The sequence below is a fragment of the Dryas octopetala genome, chromosome 9 (assembly GCF_963921425.1).
Source record: "Dryas octopetala chromosome 9, drDryOcto1.1, whole genome shotgun sequence".
Lineage (NCBI taxonomy): Eukaryota > Viridiplantae > Streptophyta > Magnoliopsida > Rosales > Rosaceae > Dryas > Dryas octopetala.
This window is the reverse complement of record NC_141374.1, coordinates 3,714,978-3,742,507: the sequence shown is the minus strand read 5'-3', so window position 1 is coordinate 3,742,507 and position 27,530 is coordinate 3,714,978. Positions and strand designations below refer to the sequence as shown.

The 27,530-nt window shown below is 36.9% G+C and overlaps 4 protein-coding genes and 2 pseudogenes across 14 annotated transcripts; 1 reads left to right on the top strand and 5 right to left on the bottom strand.

The window, feature by feature from the left end:
• The first annotated feature begins 848 nt into the window (after nucleotides 1–848).
• On the top strand, nucleotides 849–5,687 carry LOC147273222 (Ubiquitin carboxyl-terminal hydrolase family protein). 2 transcript variants are annotated; one of them, XM_086227598.1, is made up of 3 exons: nucleotides 849–2,566; nucleotides 3,183–3,239; nucleotides 5,288–5,687. In XM_086227598.1, exons 1-2 carry the CDS (start codon nucleotides 849–851, stop codon nucleotides 3,190–3,192), a joined length of 1,728 nt encoding a protein of 575 aa, XP_086083724.1. In that variant the 3' UTR covers nucleotides 3,193–3,239; nucleotides 5,288–5,687. The 2 variants fall into 2 exon arrangements, with proteins under 2 accessions (XP_086083724.1, XP_086083722.1); XM_086227596.1 differs by lacking the exon at nucleotides 3,183–3,239.
• Nucleotides 5,688–8,252: 2,565 nt separating this feature from the next.
• On the bottom strand, nucleotides 8,253–9,225 carry LOC147273221 (phospholipase A1-IIbeta-like). Its single transcript, XM_086228177.1, has 3 exons — nucleotides 9,021–9,225; nucleotides 8,710–8,974; nucleotides 8,253–8,259 (listed from the first exon to the last, which is right to left on the bottom strand). Exons 1-3 carry the CDS (start codon nucleotides 9,223–9,225, stop codon nucleotides 8,253–8,255), a joined length of 477 nt encoding a protein of 158 aa, XP_086084303.1.
• Nucleotides 9,226–10,140: 915 nt separating this feature from the next.
• On the bottom strand, nucleotides 10,141–15,356 carry LOC147273220 (aspartate carbamoyltransferase, chloroplastic-like). Of its 10 annotated transcripts, none has more exons than XM_086227915.1 (9): nucleotides 14,974–15,356; nucleotides 14,339–14,578; nucleotides 14,127–14,223; nucleotides 13,487–13,598; nucleotides 12,180–12,747; nucleotides 11,959–12,098; nucleotides 11,150–11,323; nucleotides 10,776–11,012; nucleotides 10,141–10,665 (listed from the first exon to the last, which is right to left on the bottom strand). In XM_086227915.1, the coding sequence occupies exons 5-9, from the start codon at nucleotides 12,688–12,690 to the stop codon at nucleotides 10,558–10,560; spliced, it is 1,170 nt and encodes a 389-aa protein (XP_086084041.1). In that variant the 5' UTR covers nucleotides 12,691–12,747; nucleotides 13,487–13,598; nucleotides 14,127–14,223; nucleotides 14,339–14,578; nucleotides 14,974–15,356; the 3' UTR covers nucleotides 10,141–10,557. The 10 variants fall into 10 exon arrangements, with proteins under 10 accessions (XP_086084041.1, XP_086084037.1, XP_086084038.1 ...); XM_086227911.1 differs by having other exon boundaries at nucleotides 14,339–14,499; XM_086227912.1 differs by having other exon boundaries at nucleotides 13,503–13,598; nucleotides 14,339–14,499.
• A 1,509-nt stretch (nucleotides 15,357–16,865) lies between these two features.
• LOC147273219 (uncharacterized) lies at nucleotides 16,866–17,611 on the bottom strand (annotated as a pseudogene).
• A 1,981-nt stretch (nucleotides 17,612–19,592) lies between these two features.
• Nucleotides 19,593–20,344, bottom strand: LOC147273218 (uncharacterized). Its single transcript, XM_086228176.1, is given in 2 exon segments — nucleotides 19,593–19,685; nucleotides 19,688–20,344. Coding segments are annotated over 2 exon segments (750 nt in total).
• A 3,291-nt stretch (nucleotides 20,345–23,635) lies between these two features.
• On the bottom strand, nucleotides 23,636–27,103 carry LOC147273217 (uncharacterized; annotated as a pseudogene).
• Between the last annotated feature and the right edge of the window lie 427 nt (nucleotides 27,104–27,530).

The following is a 27,530-nucleotide window of genomic DNA, read 5'->3' as shown; positions in this document are numbered from 1 at the left end:
AAATTATACAATCAAATATGCAAAATCTCAACATCAACCCAAAATCATACAATCAATTCCAAAATTATTCAATTAACCCTAAAATTATTCAATTAATCCTAAAATTTTAATTCCAAAGTCATACAATCTTAGATAATACTATAATAGGTGATAATAATTTATCTTGGTGCTAAAAATTTTAACTGTAAAATTGTAAATAGAGATAATGGCTTACAAAGTTACAAACTCCTACTTACAATTACAAACCGATTTCTAGGGTTAAGAGAGAGAGAGGTCGGAGTGGCTTTGAGGTGGCCGGATGCTTCGAGATGGCCGGAGTTGGTGAGAAGACAAAGAACAGATCGACACAGAGAATGCCGGTGAGAAGAGAGAGAGATGTGTCCAGTCCAGTCCAGGCGTCCAGCAAGCCAAGGAGAAGACATAGGAGAGAGGAGAGAGAGCAACGCTACAGATCGAGTTTGAGATCGAGAGAGGCGTGTGAGTTGCGACTGTGCAGGTGAGGAAAGTTGGTTAGCTGGGTTACTGGGTAAGTGAGCGAAATTTCGTCGAAATTTCTTTCGAATTCAAAATAATTTACTTGTTAGGGTGTTTGAAATTTCGCTCAAAATTTTGGCAAAATATTCATCAAAATTTTGCCGAAATATTCTAAAATTTTGTCGAATGTGTGTTAAAATTTCAAACCCCTTCAACATCGAAATTTTCGACGAAATGTAAACCCTTGGCTAGAATAAGATGGGTGTACGTATAGCACTATATATAACAGCCTCTTTTTTTTTTTTTGTCAACATCCGAGTCCGTTGTATAAGTAAATGATGCAAAACCCTCCTAAAACCCTCATCTTTTCGAAAATGTCTCCCATAAACTTGACCTTCCGCTCACTCCCAAAACCAAAACCACAGTCTCAGTCCCACCACCAGGACCTCAGCCGCAGCAGAACCTTCGTGGACACCACCATAAAATGGGTCCGAGACCGTGGCCTCGACCACGCAGTCGAGAGGGAGAAGAACCTCAGGTCACTGATCAACATCAAGAACTTTATCAAATCAGAGCCCTCCAAGTCCCTTCCCATTTCCATCATCTCCCAAAACAGACAATCCCTCATGATACCCACGCGCCCCATCGAATTCATCCGCAAATACCCTTCGATTTTCGAGGAGTTCCTCCCCGGCGGCGTCGCAATCAGCCCCCATGTCAGGCTCACTTCCCAAGTGCTCGACCTCGACGCCGAGGAGCAGTTGATGTATCAGAGCGAGACCTACAAGCAGCAGGTGGCGGACCGCCTTTTGAAGCTCCTAATGCTGGTAAGAACCAATAAATTGCCGCTAAGTATCATTGAGCGCTTGAAATGGGATCTGGGTCTTCCTCAGGATTATGAGAAAAGCATAGTCCCTGAGTATCCAGACTGCTTTAAGATTGCAGTTGGCAAAGATTCGGCATCTGGGTCGGAGGATTTGCGGGATTTGGAGTTGGTATGTTGGAGTAATGAATTGGCAATTTCGGTTTTGGAGAGGAAGGCAATGAGTGGGAATTCGGGTTATGTGAAGGGAATGCCAATTGCGTTTCCTATACAGTTTTCCAGAGGTTTTGAGATGGATAAGAAGTTGAAGAAGTGGATTGATGAGTGGCAGAAATTGCCTTATGTATCTCCATATGAAAACGCAGCTCATCTTTCATCTCAGAGTGACGAATCAGATAAGTGGGCGGTTGCAGTTTTGCATGAGCTTCTGCATATTTTGGTTCCGAAGAAGACAGAGAGGGAGAATATTCTGTGTCTTGGAGAGTATTTGGGTCTGCGGTCAAGGTTTAAGAGAGCATTGCTTCATCATCCGGGTATATTATATTTGTCAAACAAGATAGGAACTTATACTGTTGTTTTAAAAGAAGGGTATAAGAGAGGTTTGATTAGTGAGAATCATCCATTGATGGACATGAGAAGCCGGTATATTCACCTCATGAACACAGTGAAAGAAGATAGTAAAGTGATAAGTGTGCCTGGTGGAGTTACTCAAGAAAAGAAGGACGGAGTTAGCGATTCTAAAGGAAAAGGTGAAGAAGAGGAGGATAATGAAAGTGAGGAAGAGCTGGAAGGGGAGTTGTATGATTCATCTGATGCTGAAGTTGAGTTTGATGATGTAGATGGTGATAGTGATAGTGATTGTGATGAAGAGGATGAAGATGAGAGTAAGACAAGCATTCAAAAAAATGCTGCTAATAGCAGAAGAAGAAGAGGTAGGAAATCTGATTTTGATGTGATGACAAATTCCAAAAATGCTGAAAAAGGAAGGTCAGGTGGAAGAAGAGCTAGGATATCTGATTTTGATGTGAAAGCATCTTCCAGAAATTCTGTAAGAGGAAGGTCAGGTGGACAACACCCTGGTAAGAGCAGGGATGATGTATCACCTAAAACTTCCAGAAGAGCACAAACTGATGTTAGGCATAATGTCCGTCAGGATTCAAGAGAAAGATCCAATCTAATCTCTCAAAAAGCAAGGGTAGGCCATTACCAGACAAGAAGACTAGTATTTACTGAAGATTCAGCTAATTTTCTGGAACAACATTGTGATAGGTTTGTCTCAAGTTCTAGATCTTCCCTTTTTATAAGCTTGCAAATATATATATATATATATATATTTATCTGCTTAATAATTTGTGATTGACTATGGCTTTGCATTTGAATATATGCATGCATATATGCTCACTCATACAATGAAAAGGACATATCAATAGTTAAAAAGTGAGTATTCCGAGGAAGATAAAATTGAAGGAAATAGCAGATGGATGAGTATGGAAGGGAGGAGCACATACAGAAAGCAGTTTAACACCAAACACATATAAGTAGAAAGGTGAATCAGAAAATTGTTGCCTGTTAAACTGCATAAGCTTGTTCACTGGACTTCCCATCATAATTAAAGCTTCCTTCTTGTTATTGAAAAATGGAAAAAAAGAAAAAAAAAACGAGGCAGAGGAAATATCCTCACAAAAGGAACTTACCAATTTCATTTCTTTTTTTTTCCCCCTTTCTCATTGGTCATATGGGAAAGAAGTTTCATAGAAATTCAGAAGGTTCTTTTACTCATTTCCCTGCACAGGTTTTGTGTTCCCCGCCTTCGCATTGTATATGACTCCTGTATTTGATCTCTCCTTTCGATGAGATAATGGGTTTCTTGACTTGTGATCTATAGGACCAAGTAGCAAGGATGTCCAACTTTCAAAATAGAACAAAACCTTTACTTCTTGAGGTACACTTTTTCTGTCCATTTTTTAATTCTATATTTATTGACATCCAATGGTACCTTGCATTTAAAAGCTGATTTTTATTTTTTATTTTTAATTTGTTTACTTAATTTGTTTGTTTCTAGCCTCTAGGAACGGGGTTGCTTAATTTGTAAAAACCAAATTGCATCATGCATGATGCATTTATAAGTACAGACCAAATTGCATTAGCCAATTCATTATAACCATCTGGCATTAGTTTGTTTGTTAATTATTTAGTGAACCTCACTTGAATAGACTAGAAAGTGTCAAATAAACACAAGAAGTTGTGAGTTAATTGTGAATTGCTGGGGTGGCAAGCTGGAGACCTCAAGAGCAAGTTATTCCAATATCAGGACTGATTTGCTAGTGAGCTAGAGTAAGGTTTTATAGATTTCTATCAACAGTCCAGATATGCATGTTTCTTGAGTGATATTGAACACTGCAATCTTATCTGGATATGTGTTTTTGATGCTATTGGTTTAGACTGGTGTTTAGTTTTTGAATAGTATCATTTTCCAATTGATGATAGCTTCTGCGAGGAGTAGGAGAAGTTGATAATAGCTTCATGATAGTTCTTGAATGATTTAAACTGTGAGGTGACCAAGTGTGTCAAGCTCTTGTGACTGACAGGGCAATCCCTGAAGGGCTTATAAACATGTCTTGTGTTGGTTAGCTAGCTATATATAGATGTAATTATAGATATAGATGTATATGTTTAATCATGGTGCAATATATATTTAGGTGCGAACATTTGCACATAGCGCCAAGCGCTCAGTAGTGCATAATTTTTTAGTGTCGAGTGCTCGGACCTGGTTTGTCGGCTTTTATGTTAGGGTTGGAGCCGAAAATCCCAAAGTTAAACCCTAACATAACGCCTCAACAAAGGTCATTCCACATCCTAGGAGGGTATGGGGTGATGTCGGCCTATACCCTCAATAACGGGCGAAGGAAGCAGCGCCGAGCGCTGCAAGAAACCATTTCCTATTTTAAAAAAATTTCACTGAGCTCTCGGCAACGTTAACAAGTGTTCAGTATCAAGTACGAATGTGCGCATGTTTGCACTTGAACAGCATCGTATATATGTATATATATATTTATATATATACATGTCCTATTTGTGCCTATTGTTCCAGTATATTATTAAAGGCAGTTTGTTTTTATTTTGTGGGATGGTTATTAAATCATACCATATGTTTTGTGGGGAGTGAATAGTGGAGTTGTCTGCGCTGAAATCCAATGTGTATATAGTAACTTTCATATTTTTTCTGTTCAATATGATGTTGTCACTAAAGTATATCATGATTTCTCTCTCTGTTTAGGCTCTACATGTTTGCATCTTTGTTTGTTTGAGGTGTCCTCAGTACTATGCAAGGGTTCATTCTCTATTTGTATTTCTTTTTGGTGATATTTGTGGTTTCTTTTGTGGAAATTTCTCTCTTTCTCTTTGTCATTGGTGGTTGAATAGGATTAATTGTTGCCAGTTGCAAGAGTTCTTCACTGTGCATTGCTAGCTAGTATAAGAATCAAGAGTTTACCTAGTATGTTTAAGACAAGCCCGCGATGGTGTTTCAGTTGCATGCGTGCTTCAATGTTTTATGAACTTATGATGGAAACTGAGTTCTGTGATTTGTAGATGATCAATGAGAACCCTTGCTTGTATTTGTCAACTAGTTGTCATTCATTATTAGAGGTTCAATTTTATTTGTCAACTAGTTGTCATTCATCAAATGTAAGTTGCTTTTTTCCAATTATTCTGCATGTGGGGACTGGAATTTTAATGAGGCTTGTAGTTTGATAAAATATACGAGGCTTTTAGCATCAAGTTCTCTGAAGCAATATAATGTTTACAAAATGCAATTATGGACACTTATTTGCATAAGTAAGAGCATGTGTTGCCATTGTTTTAAGTATAACGGGTCACCAAAACATAGTTTTTAAACTAATTTAAGCATTTTTGTTGGCTGGATCAATTCATAAGCTTATAATTTAAGCATTTTTGTTTACCATTTTACTTTGACTCAATGGATTGCAGATATTGGAGGCAGATCAGCACATCAATTATGGAGTTGCTACAATGTGATTAAAAATGGATTTGATTTTCCCAGGTGGGTGCATTCGGGGATTAAAGAGGAGTGGATTGTTAAAAGTTTTTTACTGGGTTGAAGTGGAGAAAGGATGGTGAATTTTTTGCAGGTAGCTTTGAAGTGCATAAATTCCTCTCCAAATGAAAGGCCAAGTATGAGTTGAGTTTCAGTTATGATAAAGCCAATCAAAGTGGATAAGAGATGTATATCTTTTGACCTGCAAGAAACACAGAAGTAGTAGCTCTTGCTGGTGGAATTTGGTTTTCATTATTCAAATAAGTTTCTGTGTATGCAGAAAAATTGCTTCAACACTATTGGTCATATATGGATGTATCTTATTTTGGCTTATTATCTATGTTGCCCCCAAAATAAGTTCATAAAACATTGAAGCACAAAATTCATAGAACAGTGAAGCACAAAATTCATAAAACACAGGATACATACTTTGATGGTTGTTTCATTTTAGGACATTAATTTTGATTTGTGTTAATGAAGGACATATTTTCATTTTTTGTCAATTAAGGACCATATTTTTTTTCAGTTTTTATCTCAACTTTGGTCCAACGTTGGACCCATCAAAATTCCACTAAATTCAGAAAAATTATACTGGGTTTAAAGATATGCATCTCCTCTTTACAACCATATAAAGATTATCTAAATCGGATCTCTACAACTCCAGATAATTGGCCCCAAAATAGGGTATCCGAAACTGTCCGATTTTTCAAATATGGTTTCTCAGAGGTCCGATTGGATATTTTCGGGTACCCGACTTTTGGGTCAATTATCTGGAGTTGTAGATGTCTGATTTGAGTGATCTTTATATGGTTGTAAAGAGGAGATGCATAACATTAAACCAAGTATAAGTTTGCTAAATTTGGTGGAGTTTTGATGGATTTAATGTCAGGCTAAAGTTGAGATAAAATATGATCTTTAATTGACACAATAAAAATATGTATCATTCATTAACACGAATCAAAATTAATATCCTGAAATGAAACAACTATCAAAGTATGTGTCCTGTTTGTAAATTTTTCCCAAATTATTTTAAAAACTAAAATAAAATTCAAAAAAATAAATAACTGGAAAAAAAAAATTAAAAATTGAAAACAACCAAAACCCTGCCCACCCGCAGCAACATCAAGCACTCTTTAATAATATGTTTGGTGTTGTAAGTACATGAGTTGTGGATGATCAACATAACATCCATAACCTCCATCATTTTAACATTTTGTAACCTATGTCTTAATGGTTGTAATCAATGAGTGTAATTTCGATTTCGAGGAAATTTTCGATGGAAATTTTGACGGAAATTTTGACGGAAATTTTCGCGGAAATTTCGATTTCGATAAAATTAGACAAAAACGATGGAAATTACTATCAAAATACAGAAATTTTGAATGAAACTTAACCATATGTTTATTTAACATATTATCTACTACATAGATAAAAAATATTGAAGAAACCAAATTATATAGTAGGTTTCATGTGATATAAGCTGAATATAATGCGCGCTGGATGCAAATACTATTAGAAAAATGGGTCACTGATTAATAATTATATAAATAACATCTCATACCCTAAACCCTAAACCATGTATCATATCATGTAAGGCTATAACCCTTCATATACCCTATATCATGTAAGGCTATACCCTCTATATACCCTATACCGTATATTATTAAATTTACTTAACCCTACCTCCTAAACCAGAAACCATCAACAATAAACCACTCCCTAAACCCTAAATTATATTAAACTTATATACTTACAAACTTATATAAAATTATAAACTTAAATACTCCATAGTGATATTTAGTTTATAAACTTATATAAAATTACTAAACCCATATTATAGTTTTTCTAAAAACAAAACCATATTATAGTTTATATTGTTTTAAACTTTTAATTAGGTTTTTATTACATTTTTAATACCCTAATGTCTGATAAAAAAACATATTTAAATATGTAATGTATATAGTTTTAGTACAAAGTTTTTAATTAGACTAGTTAATACCTATAAATTATGTAATTATGTTTTTTTTGGTACAAAAATTATATAATTATGTTTATATAGTTGTTTAGTTTATATATATTTTTTTTATTATTAAATTTTTATACTCAATATTCCTAAAACTCTAGAACTCTAAAAAATTATAAAACCTATTAGGCTATTACTTCCACCAATTTGTAATACACTAATACTAATGCAGTAATACCCAATATGCTGAATTGTTGATGGCCAAAAAAAAAAACGTAATACACCCACCCGCTTAAAGGCTTACACAGCTAAAGCCTTTCCCAAAATAAAAAAGCTAAAACAGTAAAGGCTGTAAAGCACTAAAGCCTTTGAATAAGTGAATAACCACTTAACCCTAGTCTGCTAGTCATACTTGTGCTGCCGCTCCTCTCTCTCTCTCTCTCTCTCCCTCTCCCTCCCTCTTCCTCATCTTTGTTTCTCAGTTCTCTCTCTCCCCTCTCTCTCTCTTGCATCTATGTCACCTCACTCTCTTTCGCCGTCGATCTCTGTTCTGGGGTCACGAGGGGAAGCCATCAAGGAGGAGGGGCTAGGAAATGTAGAGAAGTCGCCGAAGGAGAGCTGGGAAATGTAGAAAAGTCGTCGGGGGGGCTGGGAAGTGTAGATAAATCACTGGGGAGGGTTGGGAAATGTTGAAAATGGATGGGTTCGAAATTTCGATGAAATTTGGGTGAAATTTCGCCAAATTTCGCCGAAAGTTTACAAAAATACACGTGTAGCATCTTCGAAATTTCGGCTGAAATTTAAGCGAAATTTCGAAAATTTCACCGAAAAATTATCGAAAATTAATGGGTATGTTATAAAATTTCGGGGCTCCCCAAAAACGAAAATTTCGACGAAATTTCGCCGAAATTTTCGAAATTTCATTCCTTGGTAGCCTAGAACCTGAAAAATTAAATAGAATGATGTTAACGTACTTCATATATACGTATATATTTGAAGGAAGTTCTCGGATGGAAAAATATAGAATTGTGTACTTAGTGGTTTATAAGGTGTTGGGTCTTCATCCATTATTACATGTCAATTAGTTTTGGGTTGAATGCTCGAATTTTCGTTATGGTATCAGAGCGCGCAAGTTATACAAGTGTCATGTCAAGCTGCTAACGTGCTCTCACATCACCCCAGTGTGAATTGGCCACATGTTAGACTTGAGTGTAACTACACATACATGGACGTGTTGAGAGAAAGATTCAACATTAGAAAAATATGACATTTCTTAGTGGGTTATAAGGTGTGGTTTATCACTATTGCATGTAAATACTTATTTGATTAATTTTTCTTTTGATGAAAAACATTTGATGAATTAATTGATCTTAGAAAGAAGAAAACAAGTACCTGGGCTCTGCGCTAGCAGTTTGATTGTCGGGGGAATCAGAATCAACACTAGTATAATAGGCATGCCAACCAGAGTGCAGCTTGGGGTCATTGACATTGTCCTGGCCAAAAATATCAGAAGCTGAGACCAAACCGACGTCTAAGTCAATACCATATTCTTCTGTCAACTTGGTTCCTCTCCATGAAATCAGAATGTCCCTCCTCCCCAACACTTGCTTTCCTTCATAACCGAGCCAGATTGATTTCCCGGGCAATCTTTCGGTTGCTGCATATAAATTAATACTTCTTCACCGAGTACTTGTACGGGTTACCTTTCTCCAAACCCACCGCGGAGAACAAGTTCCTCTTGGCATATCGGGAAAGTCCGAGGTTGTCTGATTTTGTCTCGTCAATGAAGGCGTCGCCTATAGCGGCGGCCCTTTCACCGTAGTGAATGATGTAGCGGCGGAGATCAATGTCGACCCTCCACTCGTTCTCGCCGCTCAAAACCCTCCACCTTGTTGCTATGCTCCCCATGAAAGGATTGATTTAATTGATGTGAAATATGCTTGATGGCTTGAATCGCTTGATGCTTTTGCCACCATCCAAGCTCTTGTATTTATTAATTTATAGGTGATTAGTAATTTTATTTTGCTAAACTATTATAATTGTTTTGTTAATTAATTTTATTATTGGTATATACTTATCCTTCTTTTATCTTCTTGGTTATTAATTCATAACGTACTACAACGTGAAATTAATGTATGCATTTTAATAAATTAATTCACGTATGATTGAACATCTCAAAGCATGTGTTTAGTTTAATTAATTAGCCCTTTAATTGCTGGCTTCAGCAGAATGGTGACAAATTAAGAGCTCAAAATATTAACAAGAATTGGAGAATGATCCGTCTTATCTATTCGGTAAATTTTGTTTTACATAAGTCGATCAGCTGCGTAGCTCCAATCCAAGAGTTAACAAACTTATTACATTTATTAAGCCGGCCATTACGTGATTCACATGTTTATTATAAGATAATTAATTGTCATACATATGATTTTGTTAAGGTTCATCCTAATCACTAATCACCACTGAAAGCAGACATGCATTTGGTTAATGGAATATCCAGTTTAATCAAATTACGCAACAATAATAATTCAATAATTCTGATTTGGGCCTCCACGTTTTCGATTACCTCGTGATACTCTTTTGGTACTTTTACAGGATGATTGGGCCTCGACGTTTAATATGTGCTGAGGCCCAGATTGATTGTAGCATAGCTTTTCTTTCTATTGGGCTTCAGCTCAATTATACCGAAAGAAAAAATAATAATAATACAATAATGTAAGGCTTACCAAAATTGTTTACAAAATCAGTTAACCAAATTATGTCTGTGCACATTCATTTATCTTGTAAGAAATAAATAACATCTAGAATGAACTCAAATTTGAATAAATCAAATACTAACACATTTGTTGAACAAAATTTGATAAATAAATTTAGTAATGGTAGCAGTGCTCATAATAATATCATAAGGAACTCTCTCTTTCCCTCCCCCACCTCAATGAATATTCAATCAAGACCTAACGGACGCCTAAAATGAATATTCAAAAAATTAGACAAAAGAAACTGAACTTCATTAATAAGCCGCTTGTCATTGAACTCAACAACTTTCTGCTGTTTTTTTGACCAAAACTTGTTCCAATTAATAACAAAGGAAATGAAGCAATTGTCAAAACTAGAAGATTAAAGAAAGGAGACGATTTGGCACTCCAAAAATGACTTCTTGCACTCCTCTACACTCACACACATGAGGAGTGCATGAGGTATTTTTGACTGCCAAAAGCATCTCCCTAAAAGATGCTTCCCTCACCAACCTATAAGTAGGAGTTTCAGGAGGGCCATCCTAATATATAATCCGTTCTTTGCTTGCCTGAAATAGGCAGCTCTCGGATCCCCATCAACATCGACAGTAATCTGCATGTCATTCAGAGAATAAAGAAATTAAAAAATAAAACATTTGGTTTTTTTTTTTTTGGTATAAAAAACATTAAGGGCGCAAAATCATTTAGAAATCACATGCATACTTCATCAAGTCTAGGCAGAGGGTGCATGACCACAGCATGGTTCTGCATCACCTCTAACACACGACGATCCACAATGTACTTTCCTCGAGCTTCTTCATAGAGGTCAATTCTCTCTCCAAATCGTTCACGCTGTATGCGAGTTTGGTAGACAACATCACACTTAGAAGCAACTTCCATTAAGTCAGCACTTTCTTCCCATTCAACTTTCATTGATGTCAAGTAATCCTTTATATCATCCTGGAAAAGGAAATATCAAAAAGATGAGACTCCAATCTCCTAGATTTCTCATAATTTTCTAGACTTCCCTCAATTACCAAAATTTGATGAAAGCAACAAAACTAGAAAACTGATCTGAAACCCTTTCTGAAATTTACCTTCATTTTTACCACATCAGGAGAGACAAAGTAGATCTTCACATTTGTATACCTTGCGAGCAGGTATGCAAGTGAGCGCACTGTCCTTCCGTTAGCAAGATCTCCAACAAGCGCAACTTTAATACCATCCAGTTTTCCTATCTCTCTTTCAACAGTATAGACATCCAAAAGAGCCTGTGAAAACAAGCAAAGCTTTTAACTGAACAGGTTATAGGATGTATTACAACCAAGTAAAAGATACTGAAAATAACAGGATCTGTGCTAGCAGTATGCCTTATAGATGTGATCTGATTATTATGCTACTAGTACTAGCCACATCTGTAATTAATTGGCATGGTAATCATCACTAACTAGCACAATGAATTATCCCTCTTATATGGGGATTCCTTTCATAACCACTCTTTTTTTTCCATGCCAGAATTATCCCTCTTATACACTACCAATCTTTATTTTATTACGATAAGTTCACCTCTTAACATGATTTGAAAAAAACTGAACAGCCAACTCCCATACTTGCAGTTTCATTAACTAATCATTGATGTTTTTTATTTTTAAAAGTTTTATATTAACAGTATTCATTTGTGAAAATGAAAACAAACTCACAAGCTCTCTAGTATGGGATTAAGCTAATGGAACAGACATCTAGGACTGCTCAATTATATAAGAAGGATTGCTATCTTTGGTTCTTTACATTCATTTTTGCACAATCTTTGATCTTTCTTTTCCGTACAATGGGATTTTTCATACCATCAAACAACATACTTCATTCTTCACCTGTTAATTTGCAATGAGGAAAATTTTCGGCATACCTGAGTTGGATGTTGTCCAGGACCATCTCCTGCATTTATCACAGGAATGCCAGCAGTTGCTGCAGCTCTTTTGGCTGCACCACTCTCAAAGTGCCGCATCACGATAATATCCGAGTAACCCTCAACAGTTCTTATAGTATCTGGAACTCAAGCCCCCAAATCACTACCAAATTGTAGTAAACCAGCCTCTAGAGACCTGATAAGTAAACGAAAGGACATACCTTCAAGTGTTTCTCCTTTAGCTGCGGACGAGAACTCCCTTGCATTTTCAGTTGTCAAAACTTCCCCGCCTAACCGTCTCATTGCAGACTCGAAGGAAAGCCTAGTTCTAGTGGAGGGTTCATAAAAAAGAGTAGCCATAAGATAGCCTTTAAGAATTTGGCTACCTGGTGAATTCTTTTCAATCTTCTCCATGTCACGCGCAACTTCAAATGTAGCACTGAGAACATCTCTATCAAATTGTTGAGCTTCAATCACATCATCAAGTTCAAACTTCTTCCCTACTGAAAAGGAAAGTGAATTTTCAATTCCCAATGCCCGAAACAAAATCCCATTCTTTTGCGAGAATTTCTCGGTTTGTTTGCTTTTTGATGATTTCTCATTGGGTAACATCCTTGAATGTGTTAGATCCTTCAAGTTGGGGTGACCCAATTGTTTAGAACATATCTTTGTTTCGTGAAATGGCATGACGCCTTGGAATGAACACGAAAATAGTGATGATAAAGCAGCCATTTCAATATGTAAAATTGGCTTGATGGGTCAAATTGTCTACCAAGAAATCTGAAGCCTCTGTACAAATAAAGAACAAGATAAAACTGGAAAATCAATCAATTGCATGATAAAAAAAAGTCAAATTAAAAAAAAAAAAATATATATATATATATACATTCTTTCATGGTTTCATAAGCAGAACAAAAATCCAAATGTACAGAATTCTAAACATATACTTCTATTGAACGACAAAGAATCAAGTATTGCATACAACTCATCAATCAATTAAAATTTTAATTGACACTAATTAAATCCTAAGTTAGAAAACAAAATAAGAAACTAAGGCCCTGTTTGGTATCCAATTAAAAAAAAATTCAAAAACATGGATCCATTTTTAAAATGTGAGATTTTAATTCCAGTTTTTAAAATTTGGAAACTTGTTTGGTATGAAACTTAAAAATTGTTTTTAAATTTTAAAATTTTTGAAAACTTGTTTGGTTGATATTTTATAAAATATATATTTTTTTTCAATATATTTGTATAAGGATTTAGACTTAGAGTTGGAACTCAAGACTTAATACACAACCGTCGAGACCTAATATCCGAAAACCGAGGCCCAGGATCTTGGACCCGAGACCCGAGACCCAGGACTTGAGACTTTATACACAAGGACCGTAACCAAAGACCGATAACAAAATTTCATAGCACAAATTCAAGAATCATTCAAAATAATACAAAGTTTACTTCAAATTAACACAAATTCAAGAATCATTCAAACATCCAAGATAACAAAATAATAAACGTGAGTGATGTTCACGTAGATTTGTAATTACGAGCAACTCTTCAAGTGAATCCTCTAAATCAGTGGATGAATTACTTTCAGAACTTGAATCATCATTGTCAATCTCAGTTAGGTTCATCACTTCATCCTATAAACACACACAAATAAGCTATTTATATATAAACATGTGTTAAAAAAAAAAGTTTGATAACAAACATAAATATAATTTAGATAATAATGACCAAATCAATTGCCAGACAATTAATATAGATCATTAATGTTGTCAAGCTGCTCAAGATATGAACATATCAGCTTGACATCATGTCAGCTTGACAACCATATCATCATCTAGTAGTATATTGCTTGGCTTCAAATCACAATGGACAATAGACATTGAATAACCATGGTGGAGGTATTCCAATGCCAATGCAACATCAGTCATTATGCTCAACCTTTGTAGGATATTCAAAGAACAGTTTTCAGAATACAACCAATGACACTCTAGCTCTAATGCAACCTTTACATAGATTCATGACACATCCACACCAACAAAATGGCAACAATAATGGAGAGACCATGCACATATCAGATAGAATGCAGCACACAACCAAATAAGCATATAATCAAAGTACATCAATCTCAAGTGCAAACACAGTGCAAGGTAATTTATGCATACCTTAATGTAGGATGCCCAAACCTCTTCAGTTGCAAATGACAAACATGACTGGCTCAATTGGAGAAAGGTTGCTGATGTAATTAAAGACTGAGGAGTCCTGCAGATTGACAAGCAGTAATTCTCATTGCATAATGGTCTTGAAAACATAATAAATTTTAACTCATTGAGAAAAATCACAAAGGGGTTTATAAATAAGCAAACTAATAACTTACAATTGTGTGTGTTTTAAATTTAAAATTAGTAGCTTATAATTCTCAATCATAAGCTACTGTGAAAAGACACAGAAAACTATTCTCTGGATATACAACCTACAGGGCACGACCTCTTTTGTTGGCTCTTCCTCTCTTCTTGCTTATTTCTTTTTGTGTGTTTACTATGGTGCACCAAAAGATAGCAATAGAGCATCCCACCAAACAAATCATGAAAAGGGCACAAAAGCAAACACAATGAGTCTGCATTAAAGCTCATCAAAACAAGAAACAACTAATTAAGGACTAAGAAGATAAACTGAAGAGTGGCCTAAAAACATATACTAAAGCAAACTCATTAGCACAAAGAATTTAGCAAATGACAATAAAATATGGGAAAAAACACGAAGAGAGGCTTAAGAACATAAAATGAAGCAAACCCAGATTGTCAAATTCAAGCCCCCGTAAAACCCAAAACAACCAAATAAATTGAACCTGAAACTATACAAAAAACCCATATAAACCAAATAAATTGAACCTGAAATTTAATAAATTATCAAAAGCCACTAATTCATTGTCTCAAGAAACCTAAAACAGAAAATTAAAACCAAAATCAATAAACAAAAGAAAACTCAATCTATGGGTGAAAATCTATTTACCTTGATATTGGAATTGGAAGAGACTGCAACCATAGAGAAGGAGGTAACCAAACGATTTTAATTTTCTTAGTAACCAAACATCGATGTTTGAGGCTGGAGAGAGCGATCGGGTTGATGACGGAGAGGCTAGGTCGAGGGGAGAGAGAACGGGGCGAGGCAGAGGTTACGTGAGAAAAAAACGGAAAAAACGATGTTTAGTCGTTTTTATAAAATGCCCGGTTTCTGAATTTTTTTTAAATATTCATTTTTCAAATTGGCTACCAAACGCATTTTCTAAACTTAAAAATGATTTTGGGATTTTAAAAACAAAAAACTGGTTTTAAATAGAATACCAAACGGGGCCTAAAAAAAAAGAAAAATGAATACCTGGGTCAATGGGTAAAAAAGAGACCCAGAACACAGAATGGCACAAGTGAAGTGAGAGTGGGAGGGAGAGGGTTGGGTACGGGTCTCTAGACCCTGGGGTTGGGGAACAGGGCCTGGAGAAATGGGCTACGTTTAGGGACTGGGTTGGGCTGTGGGGTTCTAGATTTAGATACATTGCTAGAATTTTTCATTTTTGGAAAATTCTAAAAGGGCTCTTTTTCTTGCTCTCTCTACACTCTATCCAAATAAAACTTAAGTATGAGGATAGCAAAGCTAAAAAGAGGGTCATTTTAAAGTTTCCCTTCCTTTTCCTTTGGTAGCACAAATAGGTCCGATCAATAAACTAGTTGGGTTAGTAACCATTTGTAGGCTTGCACTACTTCTTCAATGGGGTATGTCATATGCGATATCATCTCACAATGAGGTAGGTCTCATCTCAATGTGAAATGATGTACATAAGGCATGCCTCGTAGAAGACTATTTTGAGCAGCCACCTCGATGGGTAACCAGCCGCCTTCAAAATCTTTAATAAAACTTTATGGGAGGTTGTATTGGCATTTCCAAAAAGTTATCATGTATTCCTTTTTTTTTTCTTTAAATCTTATTTATCAATTTAATTTCCACATTACCCCTATTTCTTTTTATAGCCTGTTTAATTTTTTTTAAACTTATTTTATGAATTTAAAGCAAACGTCGAGTCCTCAACCACCGACCCTAAACCCAAGAACCCAACCCCGAAGCTTCAATTCCGAACTCTAGATAGCGAAAATTCGAGTTCCAAACCCCAAACCATAAACCATAAACCCCAAATCCCAAATTATGTTTCTAAAATGAATAAAAAAGGAATTAAGGTTACGTACTTTTGGCAATTAATTGATCAAGAGATTAACAAAATAAAAAATAAGATATGAACGCATACATGATGACTTTAATTTGAGCATTACACCAAAAACAAAAACAAAAAAAACAATAACATCCCCAACTTTTTTAATGTGAATATGTAAGGAGGCCCATTTTAATAGACTCCCATGACATAAAAAGTCTAAAAAGTGTAGTAGTCCACACCAGTAGTTAGCTTTATTTAATTACTAGCCTCTCCGCACTCACTCTCGCGAGTGCGAAGCGGCTCTTTCTATTGCGCATACGTTAATTTTTGGGCATACATTCTATTTATTAATGTGCACCTTTGAAGTTTTTTTGTTTCTAGTGTGAGAATGTTTCATGTTTTTTTAGATTGGCATCAACTTTTTTACGCATACACCGTTGATTTGTTACAATAGTTGTTGTTCTAAGTCTAAGTATCGGGTTCATCTCAAGTAATACATGCGAGAGGCCGGCTTTTCCCTTCTGACCAAATTGTCGTCGCACTTTGTAGTAAATGTTATCACTTTTTGAGGCATGGATTAACTGAGAATGCAATTACTAAATTTATTGAAATAGTTCTCAAAATATATGTGCAAATGGGCAATAAAGTTGTAGGGAAAACCACCCTAATCCATATGATTAGGTTGCTTATAAGAGACAAGTCATACGTTATCGGGTTGGAGCAAAACTTCTTAGTACACCATATTTCTGGTAAAAATGCCACTTTCCCCAGCTATTGAGCCTTTTTTTATTTGAACCTTAGTTGTTGACCTTGAAACCCCTCTCGATAAAGCCACATACAACTCTGCCTATGACTGAAAACATGATTTCGAAGATAAATGCCTACGTGTGGTATTGTCTGACCTTGAGATGTGTTTATAGTCAAGGAGAAACTCAATTTAACTGGAAACTGCTTCCTTGTCAATTCAAATAGGAGTCCAGCAGTCTCTGCATTCTTTAGCGGAATTCTTGGTAGAAAAACTCTAGTTCCCGCAAATTGCCCAGTTAGAATTTCTGCGTCAATGAGGTTTTGGTAAGAACCACGGCACAATAATCTGGTACCATTACACAATCCCAATTTCGGATCAATATTCCTTAGCAAGATGATTGGAGCACCTCTCTTTAACGTCAATTTGTGTGGCGGAAAACCACCAACCGTTATTGCATTTAAAAATTCTGGTTGATACAAATTTCTTGTGTTGTCCTCGACCTTGTCAAATGAATACAAAGTCTCTTCCATACCTGGAAAGATACCAATTATATTTTCATTCAACATGTCAACAACTTCGTTTGTAGGGGTTATTAAGGCTCTTTCCACCAAAAATCCCAATGCCCGGAACAACATCCCATTCTTTTGCGAGAATTTCTCGGTTTGCTTGCTTTTTGATGATTTCTCATTGGGTAACATCCTTGAATGTGTTAGATACTTTAAGTTGGGGTGACCCAATTGTTTAGAACATATCTTTGTTTCGTGAAATGGCATGACGCCTTGGAATGAACACGAAAATAGTGATGATAAAGCAGCCATTTCAATATGTAAAATTGGCTTGATGGGTCAAATTTTCTACCAAGAAATCTGAAGCCTCTGTACAAATAAAGAACAAGATAAATCTGGAAAATCAATCAATTGCATGATAAAAAAAAGTCAAATTAAAATATATATATATATATATACATTCTTTCATGGTTTCAAAAGCAGAATAAAAATCCAAATGTACAGAATTTTAAACATATACTTCTATTGAACGACAAAGAATCAAGTATTGCATACAACTCATCAATCAATTAAAATCTTAATTGACACTAATTAAATCCTAAGTTAGAAAATAAAATAAGAAACTAAAAAAAGACAAAAAGGAATACCTGGGTCAGTGGGTAAAGAAGAGACGCATAACGCAGAATGGCACAAGTGAAGTGAGAGTGGGAGGGAGTGGGTTGCGTACGGGTCTCTAGACCCAGGGGTTGGGGAACAGGGCCTGGAGAAGTGGGCTACGTTTAGGGACTGGGTTGGGCTGTGGGGTTCTAGATTTAGATACATTGCTAGAATTTTTCGTTTTTGGAAAATTCTAAAAGGGCTCTTTTTCTTGCTCTCTCTACACTCTATCCAAATAAAACTTAAGTATGAGGATAGCAAAGCTAAAAAGAGGGTCATTTTAAAGTTTCCCTTCCTTTTCCTTTGGTAGCACAAATAGGTCCGATCAATAAACTAGTTGGGTTAGTAACCATTTGTAGGCTTGCACTACTTCTTCAATGGGGTATGTCTTATGCGATATCATCTCACAATGAGGTAGGTCTCATCTCAATGTGAAATGATGTACATAAGGCATGCCTCGTAGAAGACTATTTTGAGCAGCCACCTCGATGGGTAACCAGCCGCCTTCAAAATCTTTAATAAAACTTTATGGGAGGTTGTATTGGCATTTCCAAAAAGTTATCATGTATTCCTTTTTTTTTTCTTTAAATCTTATTTATCAATTTAATTTCCACATTATCCCTATTTCTTTTTATAGCCTGTTTAATTTTTTTTAAACTTATTTTATGAATTTAAAGCAAACGTCGAGTCCTCAACCACCGACCCTAAACCCAAGAACCCAACCCCGAAGCTTCAATTCCGAACTCTAGATAGCGAAAATTCGAGTTCCAAACCCCAAACCATAAACCATAAACCCCAAATCCCAAATTATGTTTCTAAAATGAATAAAAAAGGAATTAAGGTTACGTACTTTTGGCAATTAATTGATCAAGAGATTAACAAAATAAAAAATAAGATATGAACGCATACATGATGACTTTAATTTGAGCATTACACCAAAAACAAAAACAAAAAAAACAATAACATCCCCAACTTTTTTAATGTGAATATGTAAGGAGGCCCATTTTAATAGACTCCCATGACATAAAAAGTCTAAAAAGTGTAGTAGTCCACACCAGTAGTTAGCTTTATTTAATTACTAGCCTCTCCGCACTCACTCTCGCGAGTGCGAAGCGGCTCTTTCTATTGCGCATACGTTAATTTTTGGGCATACAGTCTATTTATTAATGTGCACCTTTGAAGTTTTTTTGTTTCTAGTGTGAGAATGTTTCATGTTTTTTTAGATTGGCATCAACTTTTTTACGCATACACCGTTGATTTGTTACAATAGTTGTTGTTCTAAGTCTAAGTATCGGGTTCATCTCAAGTAATACATGCGAGAGGCCGGCTTTTCCCTTCTGACCAAATTGTCGTCGCACTTTGTAGTAAATGTTATCACTTTTTGAGGCATGGATTAACTGAGAATGCAATTACTAAATTTATTGAAATAGTTCTCAAAATATATGTGCAAATGGGCAATAAAGTTGTAGGGAAAACCACCCTAATCCATATGATTAGGTTGCTTATTAGAGACACGTCATACGTTATCAGGTTGGAGCAAAACTTCTTTGTACACCACATTTCTGGTAAAAATGCCACTTTCACTGGGCTATTGAGCCTTTTTTTCTCTTGAACCTTAGTTGTTGACCTTGAAACCTTTCTCGATAAAGCCATATATAACTGCCCAAGACTGAAAACATGATCTGGAAGATAAATACCTACGTGTGGTATTGTCTGACCTTGAGATTTGTTTATAGTCAAGGAGAAACTCAATTTAACTGAAAACTGCTTCCTTGTCAATTTGAATGGGAGTCCAGCAGTCTCTGCATTCTTTAGAGGAATTTTTGGTAGAAAAACTCTAGTTCCCGCGAATTGCCCAGTTAGAATTTCTGCGTCAATGAGGTTTTGGTAAGAACCACGGCACAATAATCTGATACCATTAAACAATCCCAATTTCGGATTAATATTCCTTAGCAACATGATTGGAGCACTTCTCTTGAACGTCAATTTGTGTGGCGGAAAACCACCAACCGTTATTGCATTTAAAAATTCTGGTTGATACAAATTTCTTGTGTCGTCCTCGACCTTGTCAAATGAATACAAAGTCTTTTCCATACCTGGAAAGATACCAATTATCTTTTCATTCAACATGTCAACAACTTCGTTTGTAGGGGTTATTAAGGCTCTTTCCACCATGTACCTCGCATCATATACATGATCTTCCAAATTACGGAAAACCTCAGCAATCAGTTGATTAATGGATTGCTCGCTTTCCCACGATACAACCATATTTTCCGGTATTTTAATCATGTCATCATTGACCACATGTTCTTCCCCATTGCCAACACGAAGTAATAATTCAGAAAAGTGTTCATCATTTGTAGATGTAACGCCCCAAACCTCGGGCCCATGAAAATACTGAACATCAAACTGTTAAATCTGCTTTCTCTTACTTTTGAGCCATACACAACAACATAAGTAAATATAATTCTGTCAAAAACATTTTAAACAAACCACTGAGTAAAAACAATTAAATAAGTCTCTCTGGGTCCCACTGCCTCGTCTTCTCCCCACTGCCTCGTCTTCTCCCCACTGCTTCCTCAGCCTGCTTAACCTGCAAAACACAAATCCTACACCACATCCATGGTGTATCGGGTTATACAACAAACCCGGTAAGCTCACTAGAGCTCGTATGAGTGAAATGACATAATAATAATTGTCCTCAATAATTTTCTCAATCCCCAAACTCAAAAATAATTCACAAAATATCCGCAATAAATCCAAGGCGTAACTAATTAATCCTCATAAGTCCACAATTCTTCAATCACCTAATATTCCATCAATAATAATAATTATACTCTGACAAATCAATTGCCTAATCATCAACCATTAACCTCAACCTCAATCATTCACATCCTAATTAATATCCTCAATGCATAGACACCATCATTTTCGTCCTCACGATTCAAGCCTAGATTTTACTAAGTCCTAGCAAACAAATGCAATACAAGCAACCCAACAACCATCTATCTAATTTTACACACTTCGTTTCTTGGAAATCCTCCAGCTTTATAACTACTTTCAAAAATCTCCTTTCAAAACCACTTTTAAATCCCCTTAACCGTAAATCAAGCTCTGAACTGAATTTATCCTTGGAAACTAATATCTCGAAACACTTATTCTTAAAACTCACATCATTCTCGTACCTGTACTGTAGACAATGTCCTGGCCACAATCCCGCGCTCGGGTAGGCTCAAATCCTGGCCACAATCTCGTACGGAAGGGTCACTCCATATGAATAGGCTCGTATCCTGGCCACAGTCTCGTACGGAGGGTCGCTCCATACGAGCAGGCTCGCATCCTGGCCACAATCTCGTACGGAGGGGTCTCTCCGCACGAGCAGGCTCGCATCCTGGCCACAATCCCGTGCATTTTACACAGGCAGGCTCGACCGGTCAACACGTGCATTTACACAGCAGTCTTTAAATATTCTTTTCTAAATTCTCCTTATCAAACCCACTCATCAAAAGGAGGTGTCTCTCCTCAAATCACAACGTCTTAATCATCATTGTATAAATAATCAATTATAAACAAAATCCACTCACTGTTTACTCCGATCTACACCGAAACCTTTCCGAGATTGACTTCTACTCACGACCCTTCACTTGTTTGTCACTCAAATCATACCAATACTTCTTCAATACTCAATTCGATCAAATCGGTATAATAATCGCCTAATCATCATTTATTTACTTCGACAATAAACATTTCCTTCCTAATTCAGCAATTATCCTCATGACAAACTCTAAAATTCCCAATTAATTCCTTAACCTCAGATCCTCATCAATTCATTCTCATGATCCAAATCCTACCCTTAGTCTTCCTAACATAAAGCAACAAACACACAAAACAGACCATTCAATAACAGTACTCTATATTAAAATCCGATAAGAATCATTCACAGTTCCACTACGTAAAAGACCAAAATACCCTTCACAGTGCCATTGCTCGGATACCAAATCCGGCAGCATAACGGCATCGGAAATTATATTTTCCGAATCCGTATACCTGTTAAGACCAGACAACCAATATTTAAATATTCAGGTTTCACAATTTGGCCGTTCAATGACCGAAATGGGCGGTAACCACCACGCACGGTGGCTACCCAGCCCCAAATTACACACAATACTCACCCACACATAAACAAACCCTAGGGTTGGCCTCTAAGAGTCCTGGGGAAGCTGATTAACAAGAAAAACCACCCAACTCACCGCCACAAGTGGCGGAGCCGTCGGTGGCCGCGGCGGCACAAACCTAGAAATATCCAAATTCAACTCCAAACAATCCTAATCATATAATTGAACCTTCAATTGCACATAAACATCACAAATTTGAGTCCGATTTCAAGATATTCAAAATAGACATAAACCCAAAAATCGAATTTCTAAAATCTCAAAATTGAACATCAACACCTTAGGGGAAAGATTACCCGTACCTAGAGGATCGATTTTGTCAACTGGACCGATGGCCAAAAGTCGCCGGAATCGACGGCGGAAGCCGACGGCTGGCTTGGCTTCTCGAGCTCATTGCTCCGCCGTGGGGCATCGTCAGGGCAAGAGGACACCACGGCTGAACTCGCCGTGATGAGAGGAATGAGACCCAGTGGGTCTGGTGTCGCATCGTGGCCGGAAAACACAGATCGCCGGCGAGGAGGATCGGCCCTGTTTTGCGTCGTTTCTCCATCGGGGGTGGTCGCCGGAGCAAGGAGTGGCATGGCTGAACTCGCCGGGGCCTGGGGAAGAAAACCCAAGTGGTCGCCGCCCTCAAATCCGCCGAAAAAGGGTGAGTCGTCGCCGGAGGCCTAATCGACTTGAACTGGGTTCGATTTCTGGGGGGTTTCTGGGCTAAACGATGCACAGAGGAAGGAGGAGGGAGGAGAGGCGAGCTCGGAGAGCTTTCGTCCGCCTCCATCCGCCGCCGGACGCGCGGCCACGCGCCGGTGACAGTGCGGCGGTGCTGAATGGGCGAGAGAGAGAAAGAGAGAGAGAGTATCGGGGAGAGGGGAGAGAGGAAAGAGAGTGTCCAGAAATTTCTGGATTTTGGGTATTTAAAACCCACTCCTACAAAATTACAAAATTGCCCTTCCCTTCAAATGCTCGTATCTCTCAAACTATAACTCTGTTTTGTACGTGCTTCGTGTCTACGAACTCGTAGACTGGAGATCTATCAAACGGACCCAAGGTCAAAGACGAAAGTCCATTAGTTTTAAAAGTCAACTTTGGGTCAGGTCGTTACAGTAGATCTCATATTTTCTTTGAGTTTCAGAATCTTTATTTATGACCAAAATGATGCTTTCACCACACTGGCTTGAATTAGTTCAGATTTGGTCCCTTTCGGAACTACGGGAAGAACTTGTCGAAAATCTCCACCAAAGATCATTATCTTCCCCCCAAACGGTAAATCGAGATCTAATATATCTCTGAAAGTTCGATCCAATGCTTCAAAGGCATGACGATGCGCCATTGTGGCTTCATCCCAAATGATTGTTGTTGTCCTTTGTATCAATTTTGCAAGATCAGATTATTTACTAATAAAGCACGTTGATGATGCATCAGGGTTTAGTGAAATCTTGAATCTAGAATGGGCTGTCCTCTCACCAGGCAATATCGTAGCCGCTATTCCAGAAGTTGCTGTTGCCAATGCTATTAGACCTAATCTCCTTAAGTTTGCCAACAATGCACGATATAAGTAAGTTTTTTCAGTTCCACCTGAACCATCCACAAAGAATATTGAATTTTCATGATGGTCAACTACGCTCATTATTGTGTTGAATGCAAACTTTTGGTCGTCATTTAGACGCTCAATTGCATCGAGGTCCCCTTGTGGAATGCTAATCAACATTTCATCTTGAATACATCTCGGCTCCGTTGAGCTTGTTTCGACATCACTTGTCATTTGGGGAAGATCGTATTGTGAAATGTTTTTGTTAAACTGCTCCAGTAGTTCGTTTAAATCACGCAAGAGTCTATTGACGACGAACACATCATTTACGTCTCTTGAAGAAGGATAATCTTCAATCAAGAATGGATAAAATTCGTCTCATAATCTCCGTACACCAGTTGGTTCACAATACACCAAAATTGTGACGAATAATCTTCATAAAGCTGATGGCATCCTCATAGTAGAGGCCTCATGTAAACATTGTTGAATATTGCCATCTTCTTCTAATAAACCTACACACAAAAACCACAACAACATTAAGAAAGTTAAAAAAAAAAAAATTCTGATTCAAATCATTTGAAAATCAAGAAATAAGATTTTATTGGCTAACCCCGTCTTTCGGCTGCTTGCTTAAACGTGGGACACATTACATCATCAACAGTTCGTAAATCCTCGAATGATCTTGGTCCTTTCACATGATTAAGGAGGATGCGAAGATAAAACTTTTCACCTTCATAAGGTGAGACTGTGTATATCCTCCCAATAACCCTTTGAAGGCCTACCCGTTTAGTCCATATTTTCTCCTTACTGATCCATCTATAGTGTTTAGTCATCTCTCGATACAAATATCTTCTCGCTTCCACTTCCGTACGATTCAGACTGAAATATTCAGTAAGCATTGTCATTGATAATCCATCATTTGACAAAATATTTGTTATAGTGTCATTAGCCTGATATTGGACTTGTTGCATGTTCGGAAGATGTATTTGTAATCGCCACACTGATGGGCATATCTAATTCATGGTAAATTTGAAAATATGTCATAGTGCTTCCGGTGCACAAACCCATCTTGCATCGACAAATTGCCTTATTTCGTCTCTAATAGGATCTGGCTATACTTCAAGGGCGACTCTGTCTGGTCCTTTGTAAACATACTTATATAAGTACTTGACGCTTTTTATACTGCAACATATTTCTACATTGATGTGACAATCATACTTTAAAAGCAACCACGGATTGTATGAAATAACCCAACTATTATCAACCATTACAGTTCCACGTCGATCTAGAGGGACGGACATGTGATCTCCTCATCTTCGATAAATTGGATAAGAATCACTCCCTAAAATAGTGACGGGTGCAAAGGATTTAGGGTAACTTCTTTTACATCTGTCATTTTTCATGCGTGGAGAATGTTGGTTTTGTACTCCACATGGACCATGTATCATATGTTTTAACACTGCATTGTAAAGTTGCGGCTCTCCATCTTCGTCCGGTATTTCAGCTCTAACAATGTGGTCATAATCATCTGGGTTGTGAACCTTATCATTTTCATCTAACACAATAAGCATGTGCACATGAGGAAGGCCCCGCTTTTGAAATTCAATGACATAAGCATGTGCAACAACTTTGCCCAATACCCCTTTATCCACAATGTCTTGCTTTAAGTCCGTAAATTTTGCTCGAAAAATTCTGGTGAGTAAGTCAGGACGATCTTGAGGCGTTTGGCCAGGGTGTAATTCACTTTTAATTTCTTCCCAACTTGGGTTGCATGTCATTGTGATGAAAAGATCAGGCTTCCCATATTTTTTAACCAAAGTCATTGCATCTTGGTACCGCTGATACATGTCATGTGGGCTTCCAACAAATGATGATGGCAAAATGGTTCTGCGACCGATGTTACCTATGGCATTAAAATTTTTGTTTGGTAATTACTTTGCACACTTCTTACATGGTAGATAATATTTATTTATGATTGTGGAGAGAGATCCATACCCGCATTATTTTCACCTGCATTTAAAGAGTCCTGAGCCTTGGTAAAGTTCAGCTCGAAGTGTTGTTTGATGGGAACGTACCCATCTAAGTCTGTGTGATTCAATTTTCACGTAATTATCCACAACGTACTGTTGTAAAAGACGACCCCCTCGAAGTAGAACTGATGAATCATCCTCGCGTATCTGCAAAATCAAAGTTTGGGTTTATATTTCAAAATTCTCAGAAATTAATTAGGTGGTTTTTATTTCTTTACGCACCTGTAAAATATACGCATAATAGTCGCAAGGCGATAGTTCTCTTTCACGATCGTCACGACTATTAATATCTCATCCATATAATCCATACGACAATAACAACGGATACTGTAAAGGATCATAGAATCCAGCCGTGTCTTGGACATTTATAAGTTGCCCTTGAGCTGTCTGAACGATGAAATTTCTTCCATTTTGATTGGTGGCTTCATTTCCGCTTATTATAATTGCAGCGACCTGAGATGCAGATGGTAAATTATATTGAGGCCGGTTTGCTGGTTGCTCCTTTAAGATGAGTTTGCAATTTGGCAACTGTGGGTGTCGCCCTAAGTGTTGTAATGTCTGAGCGAACAGATTATGTTCATTAAGAATCCGTTGTATCTTTTCAACCACACTTTTATCTAGAATATCACTCTCAGCCAACCGATTTTCAATTGCATGCTCGGTATCATATATATAAGCTTGTAGAAATCGCGGTCTATTACCTTCTATTGGTAGAAGACTACCAATTTTATGATATATAGATCCTTGTGCTCGAAATGTATAAATTCCACGTCCTCCAATATTAATTATGTCATCAACATGGACACCCATTGAAGTGAAGGCAAATACATGATTGTAGGCTCGAATATTTTGCCTCAAGTGTCTACCCTCCGATGTTTGGTCTATGAAAAGTGTTACCATTTTTGGCGGAGATGGTATCCATGGCAAGGCAACTTTTCCGTTGCAACAACACATATTGGAGGTCTCATTATGAAATAATTGTGCTACGCACTTTGAACATATGGTTGGTATAGGTAATTGGCATCCTGGGACTCCCATGCTCTCACAATAATCTCTAGCACAATTATGATTTCTCCTTTTTCTTGGCCTACGTTGAACTCGAGATACGCTATTGCTGCCTGGCCCCGCATTACGATTCGTTGTTTTATTAGGCACTTCTGCTTTTAAATAATTCACTTTTAATTTTGAGTGAAAGAATTGTAATTCAAACTAAAAACAATGCAAAAAATAACCCACCATTAGGAGCAGAATTTAGATTATCCTCGTCGGCCATTCGCAACGTACCCGAACGTGCCATTCATCTTATATGAGTCAAACGTCTTCTAAGAGTTGCTCAATGTTGTTGCCAGAATTGGATAAAACTCTTGTGCTTGGGCCTTCATCCTCCACCTGTTCAAATAAATTTGTTTCCGTATTTTAACGTGGCATCTGCGTTATATGGTTCACATGCATTGTAGAAGCATATTGACCTTCATTCTCATGATTTGACATAACTTTTGAACTTGGGCCTTCATCGCCAACTCGTTCTATCCAATTGATGATTACACTTGAGTATTATATAATTTTAATTTCACTTTTCATGCTTAAAAAATTATAATTAAAGAAGAATAATAATAAAAATGCTATTTAATAGTGTAAACAATATATGAACTTATTTTAAATAAGAATCCCAAAAATATATAAATAATAGTTAAGCGTACAAAAAATACTAGGGGATGATTGAT